This window comes from Oncorhynchus tshawytscha, linkage group LG02 (assembly GCF_018296145.1).
Source record: "Oncorhynchus tshawytscha isolate Ot180627B linkage group LG02, Otsh_v2.0, whole genome shotgun sequence".
Lineage (NCBI taxonomy): Eukaryota > Metazoa > Chordata > Actinopteri > Salmoniformes > Salmonidae > Oncorhynchus > Oncorhynchus tshawytscha.
In genome coordinates, this window is record NC_056430.1 from 58931865 (window position 1) to 58956970 (window position 25106).

The 25106-nt window shown below is 42.1% G+C and overlaps 1 protein-coding gene across 3 annotated transcripts in view; it reads right to left on the reverse strand.

Annotated features, from left to right (window-relative positions):
• Positions 1 to 4415: 4415 nt before the first annotated feature.
• LOC112266110 (atlastin-2) overlaps positions 4416 to 25106 on the reverse strand; it is a 28363-nt gene continuing 7672 nt past the window's right edge. For 2 of the 3 annotated variants that reach the window (XM_042301632.1, XM_024443588.2), the window contains exons 2-14: positions 20858 to 21141; positions 16760 to 16894; positions 16283 to 16387; positions 15818 to 15868; positions 15207 to 15263; positions 14900 to 14992; positions 14382 to 14520; positions 13678 to 13805; positions 13168 to 13224; positions 12546 to 12617; positions 6877 to 7308; positions 6212 to 6226; positions 4416 to 6098 (exon numbers count right to left, since the gene is read on the reverse strand). In XM_042301632.1, the coding sequence (XP_042157566.1) occupies positions 5988 to 6098; positions 6212 to 6226; positions 6877 to 7308; positions 12546 to 12617; positions 13168 to 13224; positions 13678 to 13805; positions 14382 to 14520; positions 14900 to 14992; positions 15207 to 15263; positions 15818 to 15868; positions 16283 to 16387; positions 16760 to 16894; positions 20858 to 21109 (1647 nt within the window). In that variant the 5' untranslated portion in view covers positions 21110 to 21141 and the 3' untranslated portion in view covers positions 4416 to 5987. The remainder of the gene's footprint in view (positions 6099 to 6211; positions 6227 to 6876; positions 7309 to 12545; positions 12618 to 13167; positions 13225 to 13677; positions 13806 to 14381; positions 14521 to 14899; positions 14993 to 15206; positions 15264 to 15817; positions 15869 to 16282; positions 16388 to 16759; positions 16895 to 20857; positions 21142 to 25106) is intronic. The other variant, XM_024443593.2, reaches the window with a different exon arrangement.

Consider the following 25106-nt stretch of genomic DNA (forward strand, 5'->3'; position numbering starts at 1 on the left):
TGGGAAGCTAGCGTCCCACCTGACCAACATCCAGTGAGATTGCAGAGCGCCAAATTCAAATACAGAAATACTCATTATAAAAATTCAGTAAAGATACAACCATTTTACATAGGTTTAAAGATTAACTTCTTGTGAATCCAGCCACGGTGTCAGATTTCAAAAATGCTTTACGGCGAAAGCATACCTTACGATTATTTGAGAACATCGCCCAGCAGACAAATCATTACAAACAGTAACCAGCCAAGTAGAAGAGTAACTGCAATGACTAATATAGATAGCTTGTGCAAAGTATAGTGGCAGAGTTCAGACACATCGCAACAGTATAATAGTGAGACCTGCTATTATAAGGCCCGTACCAAGCATATGAGTCTTAAGGTCCCCTTAATCAATAATGGGGAGGGTCTTTGGGACCCTTCCCCTACAAGCATCTTTGGCAACTGCCCCCACCATGCTTCACTGTAGGGATGGTGCCAGGTTTACTCCAGACGTGACGCTTGGCAGTCAGGCCAAAGAGTTCAATCTTGGTTTCATCAGACCAGATAATCTTTTTTCTCATGGTCTGTCTTTAGGCGCCTTTTGGCAAACACCAAGCGGGCTGTCATGTACCTTTTACTGCGGAGTGGCTTCCGTCTGGCCACTACCATAAAAGCCTGATTGGTGGAGTGCTGCAGAGATGGTTGACCTTCTGGAAGGTCCTACCATCTCCACAAAGGAACTCTGGAGCATCGTTAGAATGACCATTGGGTTCTTATTCACCTCCCTGACCAAGGCTCTTCTCCCACGATTACCCAGTTTGGCTGGGCGGCCAGCTTTAGAAAGAGTCTTGGTGGTTCCAAACTTCTTCCATTTAAGAATGATGGAGGCCACTCCGTTCTTGGTGACCTTCAATGCTGCAGATATTTTTTGGTACACTTCCCCAGATCTGTGCCTCGACACAATCCTGTCTCGGAGCTGTTCGGACAATTCCTTCGACCTCATGGCTTGGTTTTTGATCTGACATGCACAATCAACTGTGGGACCTTATATAAACAGGTGTGCCTTTCCAAATCATGTCCAATTTACCAGAGGTGTACTCCAATCAAGTTCTAGAAACATCCCAAGGATAATCAATGGAAACATGATGCACCGGAGGTCAATTTTGAGTCTCATAGCAAAGGGTCTGAATACTTATGTAAATAAATTAGCTACATTTGCTAAGAACCTGTTTTCACTTTGTCATTATAGGGTATTGTATATAGATTGATGAGGGGAAACATGTTTAGTCAATTTTAGAGTAAGGCTGTAACGTAACAAAATGTGGGAAAAGGGAAGGGATCTGACCAGGAGAGGGGGTACTCCCCTTGTGGGTTGTGGAATCATTCAGGTTCCAGACAGTCTTGAAGGTAGCTATTGAAGTGATACGTTTTTTAAGGTGAGCAGAGTTGGATTAAACATTCACCATTGACGTTAGAGGTAGCAGGTAGCCTAGCTGTTAAGCGAGTTGGGCTAAAAAAAAAAAAAGTTGTGGATCATCCAGAAGGATAACAATCCCAAACAAGCATCAAAAGCAACCTGGAATGGTTGAAGAAACACTGGACTGTTCTGGAGGGACCAGTGAAGAGTCCAGGCTTAAATCACATCCATTATCTGTGGTGAAAGCTGAAAATAGCAGTTGGTGGAGGGCACCCCTCAAACATTGAAGAATTAGAGCAGTTTTCTCCTGAAGAGTGGGCAAAATTGCTGGTAGAAAGGTGCAGCAAGTTCATTGATGGTTCCAAGAAACATTTGTTGACAGTTATCTTGGCCAAAGGCTATGCAACCAAGTATGAATGCCAGAGGGACAATAATTTAGTCCATGCTATGTCTTTATTTTCTCAATCAAAATTCTAAACTTAAGTTTAATAACACCTTGTTATTGAAAGTTCAATAAACAAGGTGTGGAGAAAAGTTTTTTTTTCTTCAACTTATTTTTTAGGGAAATCGAAAGGGGTGCCAATATATTTGGAAGCAACTGTGTATCCAAGACTGAAGTGTCAGCTGAGATTACACAAACATTCTCCAAATGACTATGATACATGAATTTTTGGACAAATCAATTCAAATATATTTATTTATAAAGGCCTTTTTACATCAGCAGATGTCACAAAGTGCTTATACAGAAACACAGCCTAAAACCCCAAACAGCAATTAAGAGTACATGGCCATTAAGGCCAGACTGTTCTTCAAGATGTTCAAACATTCATTAGATGACCAGCAGGGTCAAGTAATAATCACAGTGGTTGTAGAGGGTGCCAGACGTAAATTTCTGTTGGCTTTTCATAGCTGATCATTCAGAGGTCAAGACAGCAAGTGTGGGAGAGAGAGAGAGTCAAAAACACCAGGTCCGGGACAAGGTAGCACACCCTGTGAACAGGCCAGGGTTTCATAGCCGCAGGCAGAACAGTTGAAACTGGAGCTGCAGCACAAACAGGTGGACTGTGGGCAGCCAGGAGTCATCAGGCCAATTAGTCCTGAGGCATGGTCCTAGGGCTCAGGTCCTCTAGGAGGAGAGGGAGAATTAGAGGTCCTGGCAGTTCTGTGCAGACTTATGCTACTTTTTTGTTAGCTTTGCAACAGTATCAAAAATACATTTTGGATTGTTCTTATTCTCAATTAGGTTAGAAAAATAGGTTGATCGAGCAGCAGTGAGGGTTCTTCGATATTGCACGGTACCGACTTTCCAAGCTAGTCGGAAGACTTCCAGTTTGGTTTAGCATCATTTCCGTTCCAATTTTCTGGAAGCTTGATTCCGGGCTCGAGTATTTTCTGTATACCAGGGAGCTCATGTCTTGTGACAAATGTTGGTTTTTAGGGGTGCGACTGCATCTAGGGTATCACACAAGGTTCAATTTAGATCCTCAGGTGGTTAACCGATTTTTGTAATCCGACATCCTTGGGTAGATGGAGTCTGGAAGGATATCTAGGAATCTTTGGTTGTCTGAGAATTCATAGCGCTGCTTTGGATAAATCCTTAGTTGGGGTCTGACCAGATGATTTGTTTGCGATTGCAAACGTAATAAAATGGTGGTCCGATAGTCCAGGATTATTAGGAAAAACATTTAGATCCACAGGACACAACTAAATCCAGGGAATCACTGTGGCAATGTGTAGGTCCGGAAACATGTTGGACAAACCCAGAGTCGATGATGGCTCTGAAAGCCTTTTGGAGTAGGTCTGTGGACTTCCCCATCGGAATATAGAAGTCACCAAAAATTGGATTATCTGCCATGACTACAAATTCCGATAGGAATTCAAACAACTGTCAGGAACGCTGTATACGGCCCAGGAGGCCCATAAACAGTAGCTATAATTTCTTATAAATGTTAGCAACACCTCTGCTTTTGCAGGATATGGTCACTCGTGTAACCAGGAGAGACCTCATTTAACACAATCAATTCATCAGGCTTGAGCCATGTTTCAGTCAGGCCAATCACATCAAGGTTATGATCAGTGATTAGTTCAGTGGCTATGACTGCCTTGGAAGTGAGGGATCTAACATTAAGTAGCCCTATTTTGAGATGCGAGATATCACAAGCTCTTTCAATAATGACAGGAATGGATTAGGTCTTTATTCTAGTGAGATTGCTAAGGCGAACACCACCATGTTTAGTTTTGCCCAACCTAGATTGAGGCAGACAGTCTCAATAGGGATAGCGGAGCTGACTACACAGACTGCTAGTGGCACACTCCACTAACATGGCAGGGTGGCTAACAGTCTGCTGCCTGTCCTGCACCCTGTCTCATTGTGGAACTAGAGGAGTTAGAGACGATGATCAATTTCCTCACTATACGTTACACAATGAAGCCACAATTCAAGACAATTTCATTTCCCCAATATTCTTGCCCCGGTATAGCCAAGTTGTACAAATGACGTGCAACCAGTGGAGGCTGGTGGGAGGAGCTATAGGAGGATGGGCACATTGTAGTGGCTGAAATAATATGAAACCACATTTGACGCAGTTCCATTAATGGCATGCCAGCCCTTACAATGAGCCCATCCTTCTATAGTATAGCCCACCAGCCTCCTGTGCGTACAACAGTTGTGATACAATGGAGTTTTTCTGCACAAAAATTACAAGTGTTGCGAAGACAAATGGCTGGGTAAACATTGCATAAACAAACTTTATAAAGTCAATTTGAAAAAGTAGTTCACTACATCCCAAACTACTGCTTGATAAATTATATCTAAATCTAAAATTTCAACCAATTGCAAGAACGGATCATGCTGGAGTCAGATGTTAAATGTAATTTTGCCTATTAAAACAAAAACGGTTCCAAATGATAATTAGGCAGGTCTGACGCCAAAAAAGGAAATTGCCTACTTCACCTATATTTTATTTCCTTTAGCAAAAAAAGGGCCTCCGTTTGTACAAACAAACCAATCAAGCATTACTTCATATACTGTAGTGTTTTAATCTCGTCTTGAAAAATAAATTAACGATAATAACTTTAAACTGCAACAGAAGAAAATTAAGTTTACAAACATTCTTTGCCAGCAGGGGTGGAATTGCAGTGCTCAATGTAGATTACTTTACAAATGTATATAAAAAGAATTTATTGGACATACACAAATCACGAAAGCATTCATTTAAATACAGTAAACTGCACAGTGGCCTACCACGAAACCATTGTTCTCCCAGCTACAAAAAAGGTATAGAAAATGTATTTATATATGTATATTTCGTACACATGCCCCATTAGGGATGAGTAAAAAAAAAAAAAAACTTTAAAAAAAAAAACTGTACAAAACAGCACACATTGGCGGTAATGGTCTGGATGGAATAATTGCAACAGAATAAGAATAATAATTATAATACTTCAATAGAAATCAAAATGATTCACCTTAAGAGCAGCTGGTTGAGAGATGTGGTGGGAGGTGGGAGAGTGACGCTGAACTAATAGGCAGGCTACAACTAGCTATACCTCGATCGGTGTGTAACTGTGTAGTCGCAAAACGCCAATGACAAGTGTTAGTGAAAGAGAGCAGTGGTTGTTCTTACATTGATTAATATCCATTCACTCAGACAAGTAGGAAGGAAAACGAGAAAGATCTTAAAGACAAGGAGTACATTGTAGCTTAAATAGTCCTCTAAACTCTGCATGTCCCAGACAACCACTAATAAAACTACTGAGCTGTAAATTGGCCCCGCTTAAATAAAACTACCACAAAATGTCCTGTCACTATAACAATAATCAGTTTCCATTGACTGGAGGGGGGAAGATGCATCTCACAAGACATCCAATCAGCAGTCTGATCAAAGAAAAGGAGGCGGGCTCATCCTTCTCCACACTGCCAACCGCTCGCAAAGCCACCTTCTCATTGGGTGCCCAAGTTAAGTGACGAGCGGCTAGGACCAATTACAGAGGGTAAAGCTGTAAACTTTGGTTCTACGGGCGAGTTGACACTTAATGTGGGCAATGGGTCTCCCATTTACTCTAACTTGCCGTGCTGTGACAACGGCTCGCTCAGACAAGCAGAGACTGTTGACCACACTCAGCCTAATTTTATCCTCCATATAGTTATCGCCCAGAGGCTTCAACACCTGGGGAGAGAGACAAGAGTGGTGGGAAAGAAAAGGAGGAGGGGAAGATGTCAGATGAAAGGGAGGGGGAAAGGAGGATAAAACCAACAACTGGAGGTGGAGAGAAAGGAGCAAAGAAAGGAAAGCAAGCTTCATTTGTTTGTTCGTACATTCATCCATACCAAAAATGGAAATGGTGGCAGCTTATCATGAGAGCGCACACACTCCCCGATGTCACCCTACCCACCCTAAACCCCACAACATATGAGAAATCAACCATGAAAGTGCCAACCTGTATTCCACATTTGTGGTGCGAACCAGGTATAAAATGCAGTTTTTAAATACTAAACCAGCATGGCATGGGGACCATGAGCTATCAAAAAAGAAAACATTTATATATGGTCCTAAAAAATGGACACTGGAAACCAAGCGAAGGGGGGGCAGGTGCTAGTTTTTCTTCTTGACATTGTTGTTCGAGGCCAGTCTCGTTCTCTGGGCCGTTATCAAGGAATCCAACGAGACTCGACTCCTCGCCACCTCAAAGAGTTTGGAAAAGATCTGAAAACAAGGCAAGGGAAGTATTGTGGAACGTGTGAATGACATTAGTAGTGACGTTTGAAGTTATTTCTGCCTCAGAAAAGGAGCCCTTTTCCCCCCTGTCCACATCTTACCTTTCGTGGCGTCCTCTGTGGCAAGCACAAAGTTTTTAAAAAAAGATAAAAAGAGGGAAGACTAATTAGTGGGGAAAGTAGTGAGGGAGGTGTCCCAATTATCTTTCCCTCCTTCCAAAGTGTGCACTTGCACCCTCCCTCTCATGGATTTAACAATGGTTGAAACTCCCTCAAGCCAACGCTTACACCAATACATTTTTTTTAAATCCATGGCGGGCGCACACATCTGGAGAAAGGGTAAAGAATCAGGGTGCAACCAGAGAGACAAAGGCAGATAGGGAACGGGGAAAGGGAAGAGAGAGGCTGATGAGGAAAATAAACTTGATTTGGGAAGATTCTGGTTTGAGGGGGAGGAAAGAGAATCACATTCAGTCACATCCAAACAGGTTAGGAAAAGAACAGGACAAAGAGCTTGGGAGGAAACGCTCTCTGTAAAAGAGTAAGCAGGAGAGGGACATGGTGTGAGACAGGGAAAGGGAAGATAGTGAGGGGGTAGAAAGAAAGAGCGAAAGGGAGGAAAAGAAAAGAGGCATACATTAAAAAGGGAGATAAGAGGTGGTCAAATAGGAGTGAAAGAGCCCGAGCAAGAGAAACAGAACATGCATAATATTCTGACTGATCAAGAGACGTCTTGCCCCCCCACCCTCCACTCCCGGGTCACCCACCTGCTCCCACAGGGTCTCGGCCACCTGGTCGATGACACTGCCCACCTCGCGGAACTCGCCGGAATACTTCACATAGGCCCAAAGGCAGAGCGCAGCCAGTGCCACGCCCATAATGAGATTACACACCGTGGCCACTGTGTTGATACCCAGGAAGCCCGTGACCAGCGACGCCACGTACATGGCGAACATGACGGCGAAGAGCGTGGCGGGCGTGCGCGCAGCGTAGAAGATGTTCTTGCCATCGTTGTGTTTGATGAAGTTAGTGAAGGCCTCGTCCAGCTCTGCTTCCAGCTGCTCCTGGTAGCACCGGCAGAAGTCCTCGCCGCCCATTTTCTTGACCGAGCGGAAGTGTTTGACCGCCACCTGCAGCAGGTTTGCGTGGCAGCACTCCAGTTGATCGGGGGCCATGTAGGGCTTGTCGCCGCCGCACACCTGTGAGAAAGGAGAGTTCGCCATGAGGGACAAACATACTGCAACTCATTTACTTATTGAATATTCAGTGTTTTATAAGCCCATATGGGCTGGGCATCTGACAGATGCAAGACAATTTAATGGCAATTAAATCATACACGCAATTCCAATCGCAAGTCAACCCCTAGCCTCTAAGTCTAGACACGTCTCTTTGCCACTCAGATGTTGGATAAATACAATACCGGTCAAAAGTTTTAGAACACCTACTCACTCATTCAAGGGTTTGTTTATTTTGTATTATTTTCTACATAGTAGAATAATAATAGTGAAGATATCAAAACTATGAAATCATGTAGTAACCAAAAAAGAAACAAATCAAAATATATTCTTCAAAGTAGCCACACTTTGCCTTGAGAGCTTTGCACACTCTTGGCATTCTTTCAAACAGCTTCACCTGGAATACTTTACCAACAGTCTTGAAGGAGTTCCCACATGTGCTGAGCACTTGTTGGCTGCTTTTCCTTTACTCTGCGGTCCAACTCATCCCAAACCATCTCAATTGGGTTGAGGTCTGGGGATTGTGGAGGTCAGGTCATGTGATGCAGCACTACATCACTCTCATTCTTGGTAAAATAGCCCTTACACAGCCTGGAGGTGTGTGTTGGGTCATTGTCCTGTTGAAAAACAAATGATAGCCCCACGAAGCGCAAACCAGATAGGATGGCGTATCTCTGCAGTAGCCATGCTGATTAGGTGTGCCTTGAATTCTAAATTAAATCAGACAGTGTCACCAGCAAAGCAACCCCACACAACCTCCATGCTTTAAAGTGGGAGAAACATATGCAGAAATCATCCGTTCACCCACACTGCGTCTCAAAGACACGGCGGATGGAACCAAAAATCTCCAATTTGGACTCCAGACCAAAGTACAAATTTCTACAAGTCTAATATCCATTGCTTGTGTTTCTTGGCCCAAGCAAGTTCTTATTGGTGTCCTTTAGTAGTGGGTTCTATGCAGCAATTCGACCATGAAGGCCTGATTCACACAGTCTCCTCTGAACAGTTGATGCTGAGATTGGTCTGTTAATTGAACTCTGAAGGATTTATTTGGGGTGCAATTTCTGAGGCTGGTAACTAACGAACTTATTCTCTGCAGCAGAGGTAACTCTGGGTCTTCCTTTCCTGTGGCGGTCCTCATGAGAGCCAGTTTCATCATAGCGCTTGATGGTTGTTGCGACTGCACTTGAAGAAACTTTAAAAGTTCTTGACATTTTCTGTATTGATTGACATTCATGTCTTAAAGTAATGGACTGTCATTTCTCTTCACTTATGTTGGCTGTTCACCAAATGGGGCCATCTTCTGTATACCACTCCTACCTTGTCACATCACAACTGACTGACTCAAACTCATTAAGGAAAGAAATTCCAAATTAATTAACCTGTTGAGTGTAGGGGGGCAGTATTTTGATGAAAAACATACCCAAATGAAACTGCCTATTTCTCAGGCCCAGAATCTAGAATATGCATATAATTGTCAGATTAGGATAGAAAACACTAAAGTTTCCAAAACTGTCAAATTATTGTCTGTGAGTATAACAGAACTGATATTGCAGGCGAACGCGCTGTTTTTCCTGAAAGCTCTCTTCCATTGCCTGCCTTCACGCCATTTAAAGGGATATCAACCAGATTCCTTTTCCCATGGCTTCCCCATGGTGTGAACAGTCTTTAGACAGTTTCAGGCTTTTATTTTGAAAAATGAGCGCGAAAGATCACATCGCGTCATTGTATGGCTGGGTGCCAGCAACGTTTTGCATGCGCAACAGCTTGGAGCAGACATTTTCTCGCTCTCTCTCCTATTGAAGAAGCTACAGTTCCGGTTGAAATATTATCGATTATATATTGTAAAAATAACCTGAGGATTGATTATAAAAACGTTTGACATGTTTCTACGAACTTTACGGATACTATTTGGAATTTATCTGCCTGGTCGTGACCGCTCGAGCCTGTGGATTTCTGAACATAACACACCAACCAAATGGAGGTATTTTGGATATAAAAATAATCTTTATGGAACAAAAGGAACATTTATTGTGTAACTGGGAGTCTCGTGAGTGCAAACATCCGAAGATCAAAGGTAAGCGATTAATTTTATTGCTTTTCTGACTTCCGTGACCAATCTACTCGGCTGCTAGCTGTTTCTAATGTTTTGTCTGCTGAGAGAGATGTCCTTACATAAACGGTTGGTATGCTTTCGCCAAAAAGCTTTTTTGAAATCTGACACGCCAGGTGGATGGATTAACAACAAGCTAAGCTGTGTTTTGCTATATTGCACTTGTGATTTCATGAAAATTTAATTTGGATTTGGCGCTCTGCAATTCAGCGGATGTTGACGAAAACGATCCCGGTAACGGGATGGGTGCATCAAGAAGTTAATTGAAAGGCATACCAGGGGACTACCTCATGAAGCTGGTTGAGAGAATGCCAAGAGTGTGCAAAGCTGTCATCAAGGCAAAGGGTGGCTATTTGAAGAATCTCAAATATATTTGGATTTGTTTAACACTTTGGTTACTACGTTATTTCATAGTTTTGATGTCTTCACTATTATTCTACAATGTAGAAAATCGTTGTTTTTTTTAACCTCTTGATGCTACCCATCCCGGATCCGGGATCGTGACTACGGCTCAAGCTCATTAGCATAACGCAAAATGTGAAAAAATATTCTTAGACATATTTAACCTCCACACCTACACAAGTCCAATAGCTCAAATGAAAGATAAACACCTTGTTCATCTACCCAGCAAGTCAGATTTCTAAAATGTTTTACGGCGAAAACATAGCACACATTTATATTAGACCACCACCGAAACAAAATGCAAGCGGCGGCCATTTTGTCCCAGAAAATATAAAATTTAAAAGTAGGATTAAAAAATAAATAATTCACTAACCTTTTGAAAATCTTCATCAGATGACAGTAATATTACATGTTACACAGTACATTTTTTTTTTTCAATAATATGCCATTAATATCCATAAATCTCTGTTTACAATGACGACATTTCAAAAAATGCTACTCAAAATGTCCGGAGAAATTATGATAGCTCGGACAGATAACGTCAGATAACAAGCAATAAACATGACTAAATATACATGTTCTACATATAGTTACAAAGATACACTTCTTCTTAATACAACCGCTGTGTTACATTTATTTTTAACGTTACAGAATTCGTTCACTAGTCTATGCTATGAGTCGGCGCTCAGATATTAGCAGTGTCTCCTCTACGTTTGGAGTCCACAGAAACCCAAAATAACCACATAAATATTCCCTTACCTTTGATGTTCTTCGATCAGAAGACGTAGAAGGAGTCATACTTACCCAATACATCGTTTGGTTTCAAGTTGTGCGTCTTTGTATTAGCATATGCTAACAGCTTCAGCTGAAATGCACCCAAAATAACTTCTGCTCCTTCTGGTCCCGCACTCTTGCGCAATCAAACTTCAAAATTACATATTATATGTTGACTAAACTGGTCAAACTAAGTGCAGAATCGAGCAAAATGATGTTTTTATCATGTAAAACAATGATCATCGCGAACAAACGAACCGGCTTCAACTGGTGTCTATTGGAAAAGAACGTTCCCCAAATCGGCCGCGCGCAATAGAGTGCATGTATGTGAGAGTGAACCGGGCATTTTCGCCCGCCAAAGGATGAGGGAGCACGAAATTCAAACAATGAACGTGCCAATTGAAAGCAGACATCGCGCTGAACAAATACATACTGTTCCCAGATCGGTAGCTGCCTGGGAAGGGTGGGGGCGATGACGTCAAAGTTGACCCAACTTTTCTCTTGACAAGAGAGAGTTTGGGAGAAAGGCTGCCCTGAGAGTTCTGCTTTACATACAGACATAATTTAAACGGTTTTAGAAACTTTAGAGTGTTTTCTATTCAATAATTATTATTATATGCATATATTAGCAATTTTGGAAAAAAATATTTTCAGTTTACTATGGGCACGCACTTCCTCCAACGGGGGCAGTATTGAGCCATAAGCTCAAGAGGTTAAAGCTTGAATGAGTATGTGTTCTAAAAACTTTCACCGGTAGTGTACACTGAACTAAAATATAAAAAGCAACATGTTGTGTTGGTCCCATGTTTCATGGAGCTGAAATAGAAGATCTCAGAAATGTTCCATACAAAGCTTATTTCGCTTAATTTCATGCACAAATTAGTTTACATCCCTGTTAGTGAGTATTTCTCCTTTGCCAAAATAATCCATCTACCTGACAGGCGTGGCATATCAAGAAGAGGATTAAACAGCAATAATCATTACACAGTTGCACCTTGTGCTGGGGACAATAAAAGGCCACTAAAATGTGCAGTTTGTCACAACAGCACCACATACATCTCAAGTTGAGGGAGCGTGCATTTGGCATGCTGAGTGCAGGAATGTCCACCAGAGCTGTTGCCAGTGAATTTCATGGTTATTTCTCTACCATAAAACAGCCTCCAACATTGTTTTAGAGAATTTGGCAGTACGTTCAACCGTCCTCACAACCGCAGACCACGTGTAACCACGCCAGCCCAGGACTTCCACATCCAGTTCTACACCCGTGGGAGAGTCAGACCAGCCACCCGAACAGCTGATGAAACTGAGGAGTATTTCTGTCTGTAATGAAGTATTTTAATGGGGAAAAGCTCATTCTGATTGGCTGGGCCTAGCTCCCCAGTGGGTGGGCCTATGCCCTCGCAGTTCCACCCATGGCTGCGCCCCTGCCCAGTCATGTAAAATCTATAGATTAGGATCTAATGAGTTTATTTCATTTGACTGATTACCTTATGAACTGTAACTCAGTAAAATCAGAAAAATTGTTGCATTTCTATTTTTGGTCAGTATAGATCAATACAGAAGAAACAACGTAAATGTGAACATCAGCACACCAAATCAACCGAATCCTTTCAGATCTACAAGGAGCCAGCGCATAGCTAGATGTAGGAGCTAGGAGGACACAACTTTGCTGAGAGCAAAAACAGAGCTATTTCCGAGTTTATTTAGAGCCGTCTAATGAAGATTGATGGTTAAATGGACAACAAAAAAAACTAAACAAAAAAAGCTTTTCGACTAAATCAATCTTGAGTAAAAATGTAGCTAGTAACACACGCCACAACTCATCCGCACAGATGAAAACGCTTCGACTGCTTTTATTAGTCAGTCATATGCTAAATTGGATGCTCAAAACAGAAAGTAATTGTTCAATTACCTGCTCCATGCCTTTGTTGTAAATGTCTTTTGCTCCTGCAACAGCTGCGAGGTTGTTGGCTTCAGCCGTTGCCTAGGTGACAGCGGGAGAAAGCAGAGGGGAAAACACAGCCGTCCTGAGATTAGGTTCCTTTGGTGCATCAACGATCTCCTACATTCACATGAAATTCGACTCAAAGTTTTAGAGCCTATATGGAATACGTGTTGCCTCTGGAGGTATTCTTGAGCCAAACGGGCCCTCTAAATAGACAAATATTGGTTAGAAATGACTTCATAGGACAGAAATGGGCACAACTCCATACACCCATGATTAAAAGCATATAGTTTGCTAATCTCTCATTGACTAAGTAACTTAAAATGTTATCAAAAGGCATCGGGATGCAATGAATGTTCATGGCACAATACATTTTGTCAACTACAAGTGAAAACATGAGAATGTTTCAGGGCTATATTTACAAGAACATTTTGCAACAGAAAACAAGCTTTCTAATTGGATAAATTCAGGTAGTGCCTCCCCGTTTTACCCCCGGTCTCAAACTATTATATTCCATTTTGTGCCTACTGAACACAATCCAGTTACTTGTTAGGGGAATTTATCATTGACTATCTGGAGAGTGAACTACCTGTAACATTGACTTGGGATGAGGCAGCTCCTCCCCTTGGTATATTTTCATGTATGCCTGTGCCGAAAAAAATAAACAAGCAACATTTGTTTCAGAAGAAGAATATTAATTGAGGAAAAAAGGGTATATAAAAGTTGAGGTATAGAGTAAATAAAATGTTATTGGTAACATACACATATTTAGCAGATGTTATTGAGGGTGTAGGGAAATGCTTGAGTTCCTAGCTCCTACAGTGCAGTAGTATCCAACAATACACACAAATCGCAAAGTAAAAGAATGGAATAAAGAAATATATAACTATTAGAACGAGCAATGTCGGAGTGGCATCGACTAGAATACAGTATCTACATACATACTGTTTTACTCATTTTGTAAGCATTATTAAAGTGACCAGTGATTCCACGTCTATGTCCATAGGGCAGCTTCCTCTAAGGTGCAGGGTTGAGTAACTGGCCGGCTAATGATGGCAAGGAATAAGCTCAGAAGGAATGCTTGAAACAATCAACTTACTTTAAAATACTGTACAAGGTCTCGGCACGTCACTTTGGATCCTCCGATTTCTTTCTCCACCAAGTTCTCCGGGGACAACAAGATGGGCACTAGGTTGACTAGCTCAGTCTTGAAATCGTCATCAATATCTGGAGGGGGAGACAAGTGGGAAATGCATTTCTTATTAAAAGGTCTGGACATTTTCCTTTTAAAAACACCACCAGACCTTAAATGCAACTATATAAAGGCAAATGTGTTGTTTTAGAACTTTGAAAGGTGACCTTCGTATTGTAATAGATGGCATTTATGTAGCACTTTTCCTCTAAGATCCAAAAATACAAGTCTGCAGTGAACCATCTTCCCTAGGCACACCTGGAAATCTGAGATGATTGATATAGCATTATGGTAATAGCTTCACCGTACCTTCTGATTGGCTAGGTAGACATTTGACCATAGTGATTAGACCCATCCAATCACTTCAGATTGACAGGAGTGCCTTGGGGTAGGGACTGGTTTATTTGGAATTGACAGAGTTGACTAGGGGGTACATTGACTAAAGCCTGTTTTAACATGGGCAGCGCAATCAACTGTCAAAACACAGAAGTAGAAGAGGAAATTGACTACTTAATAATAGAGACAGCCCTGAATGGCGCTGTTCATGCTCTCAGAGACAGGTGTGCAATCTTTCCACAAGGGTAATTGAGCAACCTTTTCTGACAGCGTACCTGTGAGTCTGCCATCAAAGTTGGGGTTGGTGGCCACCTTGAGGCCGGGGTGGGGCAGGAGGAAGCAGCCAATGTTCGAGAAGCAGGAATGGATGTGCTTCCTGACATTCTGCAGCTCCTCGTGCTGGTTCTGTTTCACCTGCACACAGTGGAGAGACCCTTGCTTATTCAAGTAAATGGTTGGACAAATAGTTCGAATTGGCCTGGTCTCAGATCGGTCTGCGCTAAAAACCCTGACGAAGGCAGCATAGCTGTCAGAGTGTTGGCATCTATTCTTTCAGAACCCAAGTGTGCAGCCTTGTAGCTAGAATCACCTCTCCATGTGCTGTATAGCCTACTACTGGTCGTTGTCGTGCCAATGACCATAGGAGTTGGCAAGACTGCACAAGCATAGGACACCAGGCTGTTTGAACAGCAGATGCAAAATTAGAATGTGTGTGTAAGTGCTTTAGTTCCTGAAATGTCAGATGTTAAAGCTCTTATTTTCTTAGAATGGAGCAAGTGAAAAAAATACATACTTGTAATCTCTTCTCCAGGAAACTCTTCCCTCCCTCTAAGCCGTAAGAATGCTCGTAAGGGTAGCTCCAGTCTCTTATAAGAAACATTAAAGTCTGTTGTGGAAGTCAAGGAATAAATATTAAACAAGATACTACATGACTATTGATTTTTCACAAAATGTCAAGTAATGGCAGCCATATTGAATAAGACTCTAGAGATGCCCATTAGCTCCATCTCAATTACTTAAAAATCTCGTCGTTATTATCCAATAAGAAAGGCATTGCATGCCATTCATTCAGGAAAGGCAGCAGAGAAATGCGATTATACCTGAAATGGTTTCTCGTAGATTTCTTCCAAGGCCAGCCTCCCATATTCAGTGAAGAGCTAGGTAGGGGAAAAACAAAAAGTCAGGCATAAAGCAGAGTAATACTCCACGTTCTTGTCAAAAAGGACAACAGTCAGTCGATCTATTAATAACAAGGAGCCGTCTTGCAGCGGACTGTTGCCGTCTAATAGGATAGTAATGTTAGTAACACGCTTAATTTCAGAGTCGTCTGTTGAGTAGGTTTTAAAGAGGCTACATATACATATATAAATAACTTTTGCTTCTAGGGGTGCTCGAGTCAAAAGGGGTACAGTCACATTTCAAGTCAAAATGTGACGTTCACTTAGCATTTCAAACGTCCATATCTTTAACAAGGGAGAAAGCAGCTATATACTTCCATACAAGCGCTCTAATTGTGACCCACTTAAGTACAATAGTTCCAACTGCATGGTTGATCATCAAAGGAACATCATGTAGACATTTCCCCCCCGGAGGGCTGTGATAACCTCAAAGTAAAGATCCTTTTCAAGTTGTTTGTGGAGTTCAACATCCAAGGCAGTGTTGAAGATTGGATTGTTCTGGAAGGGGGACTTAAACATGGACACACACAAACCTGGAGATGTTGAAGGTCGTCTTCCTGCACATTCTGAGACAAGTTGTAAACCTAACGGGTGACAAAACATCAACCTGAAGTCTACATAGATCACATTTTCAATCACTGTTTTGCATGAATTGAAAAGTTGGTACAGGGAGCGGGGAAAGTATGGTATTCAATCACAGTCTAGAACTAGCACATGACAGTATAACTTCAACTGTTTATTTAGCATGCAATAACATGCACCAAGTCTCGGGAAAAAAGCCAATTTTTCAATCCAGATACTTACTGGCGAAAAGGGGGATAGGTAGAGTGGCATTCCTCATCCAAACTCCAAACAGCCTAGAATCACCCAGTTCCCTACTATTGTTTGTTCAATACTGGCAAATTAAACACACACACATTGTAGATCTCCCCTACTTCTTTGAGCAGTGAACACCTTAATATAAAGGGTACACAATACTGTGAGGGGGAGCGTCATACCTGTACAGAGCTGGTCATGGTGCTCAACGCAAACAGCGTCGCACAATCTTTGATGGTCGATTGGCTGTCGAAAGCCCCCTGTGTGTCGATTAGAAGAACAGCAACCTGCAGGGAAAGGATAAATCAGTGAAGAAGTCGCATTCTTTACCAAATCAAGGGGTATTAAATCAGTTGAAATAACCAATGGACAACTGGAAATCTTAAATCGTGTCTTTAAAGGGACATTGCACTCCAAAATCAAAGTTCGTAAATCTGTTTTGGAAATCCAGCTATATGCCGCAATCCAAAATGAATCGAGACAACAGCATATCATTTCCACATTTTACTGGTGGTGTTTGATATGGACTCATCTTGATTGTTTTAGCGGTTTGAAAATATCAAACAAACTTTGATTTTGGAGTGCAAAGTCTTAACAATTCAAACCTTAGTTGGGAGAAAACGTGTGCCCTTCCAAGGGAAAAGCGACTTTGTATTTACCTTGCTCCCGTCTGGCTTGTCCACCACAAACACCTCGCTCCAGGCCAGGATGCCCGTGGTCTCCCTCTCGCAGCCCCCCCGCCAGGTGAAGCCCGTTAGTGGCTCCTCGTGCCCACCCAGCCAGGAGCAAGATGTCTGAAGAGGAAGAGGACACATCAAAGCAGGAGATTGGCAATCATATGAGCCATGTAGCTACAGTACCACGACTCTCGTTGGCTGAAACGGTCCTCACAGGCCCTGCCCAGAAACAACCTCTAGCCATTTTCCCTAGACAATTAATGTAAACCTGAACGGTATAAGCGAGCAATATGGTCAAGGCCCTACCAAGCCTATTAGAGGGCAAGAAATACTACCATCTACTACAGTACCTGCTTAGACCCATCAGATGTATTCCAGATATCCTTGAAGTGTCTAGAAGCTAGATATTTTTTCTCTGGACCCTACTCTCATATTGAACAACCCTAACCCAGGCCCTCCTGTTTGTTAGCATACCCGAGTGGCATATTGATGGCAATCCCCACTCAAACCTTGAGGGCCATTACACACACAAAAGCAGCCTTTATGCAGCCTTTAAGTTCTTGCAAAAGCGGGCCACAGTCCCAAGCATTGTGCTGCCCAAAAAGCTTTAAGCACAGCTCAAATGGATTTACGGTCACCCCCCCTAAACAAGTTATGAACAGCAAACAGGTTTAGCAAGTTGTGGCAGAAATCCTGATAAGTTTACTCCCTAAGCATCCAATGAATGGAGTGAATTAATTCCTCACAGCTCTTAGTTTCACTGATGGAAAACATTGTCCTCATATTTTTCAAACTCAAGATAAGTATCTCTGGTTGGTTGTGTGATTTCATCTAATGAGCTGTTTGAAGTCCATGTAAAAATGTTCTAGCAGGGCCAAAAGTGTACTGAATTTCAAAGGACACTTCATGTTAGCAGATGTTCCAAAGCACCGCCAGGTAGCCCAAAGCACCAGGCAATATTTTCAATAAGTGATACTGGATCATTTCACAGCGCATCTGCAGAAAATAGCTCTTCAATGCGGCGAAACACCACAGGTCATAAAGCACTCACTCACAAAGTTCACCAGACATGTGACATGAGCTGTGCTCCCGTTCTCACAAGGGTTTGAAAATGGGTTTTCTCCGGTCGGGGCAAGTAGGCCAGAAGTCTACTGGTCAAGTAAATTTCTACTTGGAAATCTACTGGCATCTATCTACAAAAGCATGAGTTTAATATCAACAACAAAAAACAGGCGAGAGTTAATGTTGAACCCTGCATCATATTCTAGTATGTTCCAGACTGGCAGGTTGAGGGCCACTGTGTTTGCATTCTAACCTGTGTATTTCCATACCTGGTGGGTCAGAGCAGGTGTGTGGTCAGTATAGGCTGCACACAAACACGCATGTGGCCACTTAATGTGTTGTGAAGTGTTTTAAATTGTATTTGCCTTAACTTCTTGAGGGCCGGGGGCAGTATTCGGAAATTCGGATGACTGACATACCCAAAGTAAACTGCCTGTTACTCAGGCCCAGAAGCAGTCTGTGATTATAACAGAACTGATATGGCAGGCGAAAACCCAAGGAGAATCCATCCGGAAATTTTTTTTTTTTTTTTTTTTTTTTTTTTTTTAGGTGTCTGCCCATTCAAATCCTTGTTATTGGGAGAATCAGATTGCAGTTCCTAGGGCTACTACTAGATGTCAGTCTTTAGAAAGATTTCCAGGCTGTTTAAATAAAAAATGAGCTAGAATTTGTTGTTAGTCTAGGTGGCTCCCATTTTGACTGTAGTTGTGTCGCGCGTGGATGAGAGCGCGCACTTCGTTATTTATCTCCGGTAATGAACATAAAATTTAAGACGGAAAATAGTATTGTTTATTTACATATTAGGGTACCGGAGGATTGATCAGAAACGTTGTTCGACTTGTTTGGACAAAGTTTATTGGTAACTTTTGGGATTCCATTGTACTGAATCAAGTGCGCCAACTAAACCGACATTTTTGGGATATAAAGAAGGACTTTATCGAACAAAACGACCATTTGATGTGTAGCTGGGACCCTTGGGATTGCAAACAGAGGAAGATCTTCAAAGGTAAGTGATTTATTTTATCGCTATTTCTGACGCCTCTGCTTGTTTGGAAAATGTTTAATGCTTTTGTACGAGGCGCGCTATTGGCAGATAATCGCATGGTATGATTTTGCCGTAAAGCCTTTTTGATAACTGACAAAGCAGCGGGATTAACAAGAAATGAAGCTTTTAAACGATTTAAGACACTTGTATTTTTATGAATGTTTAATATTTCGATTTTGTATTTTGAATTTGGCGCACTCCCGATTTCATCAGATGTTGTCGAATTTGATCCCGGATAGGGGGCAGTATTTTCACCTCCAGATGAAAAGCGTACCCAAGGTAAACTGCCTGCTACTCAGGCCCAAAAGCTAGGATATGCATATAATTGGTAGTATTGGATAGAAAACGCTATGACGTTTCTAAAACTGTTAGAATAATGTCTGTGAGTATAACAGAACTGGTTGTAGAGCACAATCCAGCCAGGGGAAAAAAAATTGAGGTCACTGTTTTCCAATGTTTTTCTATGGGATTCCTGATTTATTAGGGCCCAGACTGCAGTTCCTATGGCTTCCACTAGATGTCAACAGTCTAGAAATGGTTCTGTTTCTCTTTTGAGAAATGAAGTAGGGCTGTTAACGGGATTTCCATACTAAGAGGTTAATGTTGCTGGTCCCCAGGAAGAGTAGCTGGAATCCTTAATAAGGACTAATTCTACAACTTATTCTACATGTAACGATGTATGCCTATGTAAATATACTACATAAGCCTGTGTGTATCCTCTCCTGGTTCTAGGTCACATGTATAACAGTCCTGCTTATACATATAGGCCGGTGTGTTGAGAAATTACATATTTACCTGATTTGTTTGATATTAATAGTTAGCAATTAATACTTAAATAAGAAATCATTTCTATCCTGTTAGTGTCTGTTTTTTAAACATTTTTATTTTACCCCCTTTTAGCCCCAATTTCGTGGTATCCAATTGTTAGTAGTTACTGTCTTGTCTCGTCGCTACAACTCCTGAACGGGCATGGGAGAGACGAAGGTCGAAAGCCTTGCGTCCTCCGAAACACAACCCAACCAAGCCACACTGCTTCTTAACACAGCGCGCATCCAACCCGGAAGCCAGCCGCACCAATGTGTCGGAGGAAACACCGTGCACCTGGCGACCTGGTTAGCGTGCACTGCGCCCAGCCCGCCACAGGAGTCGCTAGTGCGTGATGAGACAAGGATATCCTACCAGCCAAACCCTCCCTAACCCGGACGATGCTAGGCCAATTGTGCGTCGCCCCACGGACCCCCCCGGTCGCAGCCGGCTATTATTGCAATAATTAATCCATATTAAATATAGATGATTGTTTGAAGAAATGACACTCGATTAGAATATTCCACCACAGTGTAGCTTTACATGTATAGTATGACAAGCTTTCATCTAGTGTCACCTTGTTGTACACAGGGCCTAAAATAAACACCCGCATCTAGACTTTGACAGTAAGATGTCAATTTCACCAGTCACGTTGGCGGGTGGTCAGGGCTCCAGTGCGAGTGCTGGCACAGGCATAAAAGAAGGTCTAATTGACTTGAAACGAAAGTCTACTGAAGTGAGACTATGTCCTTGTGTTTCTTGGCTATTTACATTGTTAGGTAGGTTGTTTTTCAAATGTTTGAATTTCAACTGCTAGGAAAGAGAAGACAAGCTACTAGTCAGACTCAGTCTCACAGGCAGAAAGTCACATTACCAAGGTAACCTGTGAACATTTGTCTCATCTGATATTTTTGGTTTTAAAAAACGCAGGGTCACAAACATATGAAATATACCACATTACTTCTTACTAGTAATACATATGTTTTAGTAACATTACAAAGCACGCGCAGCCATTTTAATGGGTTGTGTCATTTCAAAGAAAAAAACATTTTGGCTGGTCAAACAAAATCTGGCTGGTAGATTTACCTGCCACAGTGACTGGTGGACCAAAAAGTTAATTTTAGGCCCCTCATGTAGCCTGTACAAGGAAAGCCAGTGTATAACCTCACCTGGTTGTACATGAAGCGCAGCATGAAGTCCAGCAGGAAGGACTTGCCCTTGCGGAAGGCACCGGCCACCGACACCACCACCACGTTGAGATCGCGCACATGCTCCTGCAGCAGGATGCGCTCCAGCGCCGCCTCGTCGAGCTCAAAGGCGTGGTCGTCCTCGTGAGCCACAACGATCTGGACCGGCCTGGCCGACAAGGCCTCTTCCTCATCTTCCTCCGACAACAGGCCCTCCTCTTCCTCAGGGCTCATCTTATGAGGCACACTCTCCACCCCATGCTCACCTGGTAGAGATGTGTAGAATCGTTAAAGGGAAGATCCTCAATTCATAGAGAATGTCCATCCTCAAATCAGAGTTTGTTAAACATTTTCAAACCTGAAAGTGGTTACTGGTTAGATAAAGTGGATATTGCACACAGATACCTGCATGTGCCTACTAGTTAACCGACAATATAAATTCAACTGTGTTACTTTAACTTCATTTTCAGGGCATATTAATCCATTACGCCATCTTTTTCCACTCAACAATGTTAAAATATTATGTAGCCATGTTAAACCTAAATCTTGGATTACTGGAACTAGGCCAAATCTTGGAACTATAGTATCCTTTAAAACAAAGGTACAGTGGTTCCTCCTTTAAGTTGTGTCATACTGCGGCACAACTTGCGGGCTGCTGCAGCATGTTATCTATTCGTCAGCCATTTTTTCTGTGAATGCATGTCATTGCTAGTTTGACCACCAGAGGGCATCTTTGAGAAGCATTTGATAGTCTTCCGTATCGGCATTACCAGAGAATTTAAAACCTTTTGTAATCACGTCGTATATGGGATTGATTTGAAGAAATTTGGCTTAACATTATGATGTTTCTAGTCAAAGAAAAACAAAACCATCAGGGTTTTCGTTAGGATGGGAATGGAAAATATGGCGCTGTACAACAGGACGGAGGAGTAGGCTGCCCTTGTAAATAAGAATTTTTTCTTAACAGACTTCCCTAGCTAAATAAAAAAGGTTACACTAAGAACATAACATTTCTGCACCCTCATTTTCTAATTCTTGTCTAAACAATACCCAAAACAGAGATTAAGTGAAAATAAAAATCTTATTGATTTATCAAGACCAGTCCCCATGCTTGTCTCAGAGGAGCACAAAACATGCTAAAATATTTGTAGACTTTTGCTTCTAACTTCAATATGCTCTTTAAATAAGACCTACACCATTTAACAGTATATCTAAAAATATTATTTTCAATGATTACAATAGTTACATTTAAAGGATTGGAGGACTTAACATCTAAAGGGCATTTTCCGTTAGGATCTGAGAGAATATCTGAGAACATCTAAGGGGCTTTTATATAATTCTAAATGAATTAATAATAATCGCTTTGTTTAAAAAGTAACGATATTGGAGATTTCGTTTTCAGTTAACCTGGAGTGAGCGAGAAAAGGGCCATTCTTGAACATGGGATGAGACACTCATTAATTTGTAAATAAAGCCAGTTTGTCATTTAGAATGATTTATTTCTGGAGAAACCTAACTTGATTATTTAGCAGATATCACTTGCTTAAATTCAGTCAACACATATCTTAAGAATATTATATATTAATATTATATTTGAACATTCGTTTCTCCATGCTCGTCTCAGAGCAGCGCGAAACGGTGCTGAAATAGACGTCCACAGCGGGAAGGCTATGTATTCTGTGCCCACTCGTGTTCTCTTTGGAATCACATCCTTGGAATAACAGAACAGCATAAAGGTCCGGGCGGCCCTAGAGTCACAATCCATGCCAGGCACAACTGTGAGCTCTGGAACTACAACTCCGACAGGCAGAGTTAACATACGTGGCGGGTTCGTCAGGTCTTCTGTTCACCCTGACATTTCCATTCTTCTTCTGACAACAGAACTTGACCAACTGCTCACCAGGCACAACTGGTGAACTAGTGTAGCCAATGTGAAATGGCTAGCTAGTTAGCGGTGGGGCGCGCTAGTGGCATGTCAATCGGTGACGTCACTTGCTCTGAAACCTTGAAGTAGTGGTTCCCCTTGCTCTGCAAAAGCCGCGGCTTTTGTGGAGCGATGGGTAACGATGCTTCGAGGGTGACTGTTGACGTGTGCAGAGCTTCCCAGGTCGGGGTGAGGGGACGGACGTAAAGTCTATACTGTCACACTAGCATCAGCTTATAATTTTACACCATAATGATTTATTTAAACTCCATCTCATTCCTCGCCCTTTTCAACACGAGTGAGTCAATGACTCGTCTGACAAACAAAGAACTTTGTGTCCTGCAAGCCCAGGCATGGATCAAAGCTGGCGAGACATTCAATAGCGTCATCGTCACAGACGAATCAACCGTGGCTTTTGATTAATTTGATCAAAATTTGCCACAGGAAAAAAAGATAGATTAACGAAAGCATAAAGACGTTTAAGAAATGTCTTGAGTTAGAAATGTAACCCTTTAGAGTACTTAAGCATGGAATACATTTCAAATTGAGGGATTTTCACAACAGTAGCAGGGCTATAAAAAGTCTATTGTCCTGATAATAGGAAACATTTGCATGATGGGCTACATTATTGTAACCACAATGTCACAATTTGTATCTACCTTTCCAATTACGGTTAGAGTTTGGGATTTACAAATGTGCACTTTCATGAATTAGTTACATTGTTTTAGTTCGAACGAGCAGATTCTTTAAATTGTTTTTATGTAGGATGCTACATTTGACCAGTTGCAATTGTAAGTTGGCCAAATAAAAACAAATCATACTTCTATGAGGCTGTTAACTGTCTGTGGTAGGCTGAGACTTAACTTATTTTATATAGGTCTAGGCTCCGAGGAAATAGACTCCAATTAAGCCCTTTTGTTGATTGTAAAGTCAAATTAAAATGAAGATTGTTGAAATGAATTGCTCGACTGGTGTAGGATCTCCATCTGTTGGTGTGCAACACTTGCATAACAAGTTAGATAGGTTTTAAGCACCAGGCACTGTTCTTCACTTATTGATTGCCGCAGCCAGTTGTTTTTAAATTGAACCTTTAACTAGGCAAGTCAGGTAAGAACAAATTCTTATTTACGATGATGGCTTACCGTGGTCAAACCCGGAAGACACTGGGCCAATTATTCACCGCCCTATGGCACTCCCAATCACGGACGGATGTGATACAGCCTGAATTCAAACCAGGGACTGTGGTAAAGCCTCTTGCATCGAGATGCAGTGCCTTAGACGGCTGCGCCACTCGGGAGCAATAACCAAAATATATAAACCCAGCAAAAAAAAGAAACGTCCCCTTTTCAGGACCCTGTCTTTCAAAGATAATTCATAAAAATCCAAATAACTTCACAGATCTTCTTTGTAAAGGGTTTAAACACCGTTTCCAATGCTTGTTCAATGAACCATAAACAATTAATGAACATGCACCTGTGGAACAGTTGTTAAGATAAACAGCTTACAGACAGTAGGCAATTAAGGTCACAGTTATGAAAACTTAAGACACAAAAGAGGCCTTTCTACTGACTCTGAAAATTACCGCAAGAAAGATGCCCAGGGTCCCTGCTCATCTGCGTGAATGTGCCTCAGTCATGCTGCAAGGAAGCATGAGGACTGCAGATGTGGCCAGGGCAATAAATTGCCATGTCTGTACTGTGAGACACCTAAGACAGAGCTACATGGAGACAGGTCGGACAGCTGATCGTCCTCGCAGTGGCAGACCACGTGTAACACCTGCAAAGGATCGATACGCCCGAACATCACACCTGCCTGAGATACACCAGGAATGCACAATCCTTTCATCAGTGCGCAGACTGTCCGCAACAGGCTGAGAGAGACTGGACTGGGGGCTTGTAGGCCTGTTCTAAGGCAGGTCCTCACCATCGCTGGACCAGACAGGACTGGCAAAAAGTGCTCTCCACTGACGAGTTGTGGATTTCTCTCATCAGGGGTGATGGTCAGATTCGCGTTTATCGTCGAAGGAATGAGGGTTACACCGAGGCCTGTCCTCTGGAGCGGGATCGATTTGGAGGTGGACGGTCCCTCATGGTCTGGGGCGGTGTTCCACAGCATCATCGGACTGAGCTTGTTGTCAATGCAGGCAATCAACGCTATGCATTACAAGTTGGGGGTTCACACCTGGCTTGGCTATTAGACAATTTTTTAGTAAAGGTTGAATAGTGTTTACTGCGCCTGGGACATCAATGATTACACATTGTAACTATGCAATATACTGTTCAGCTAATGGCCCATCCTGCTATGCTT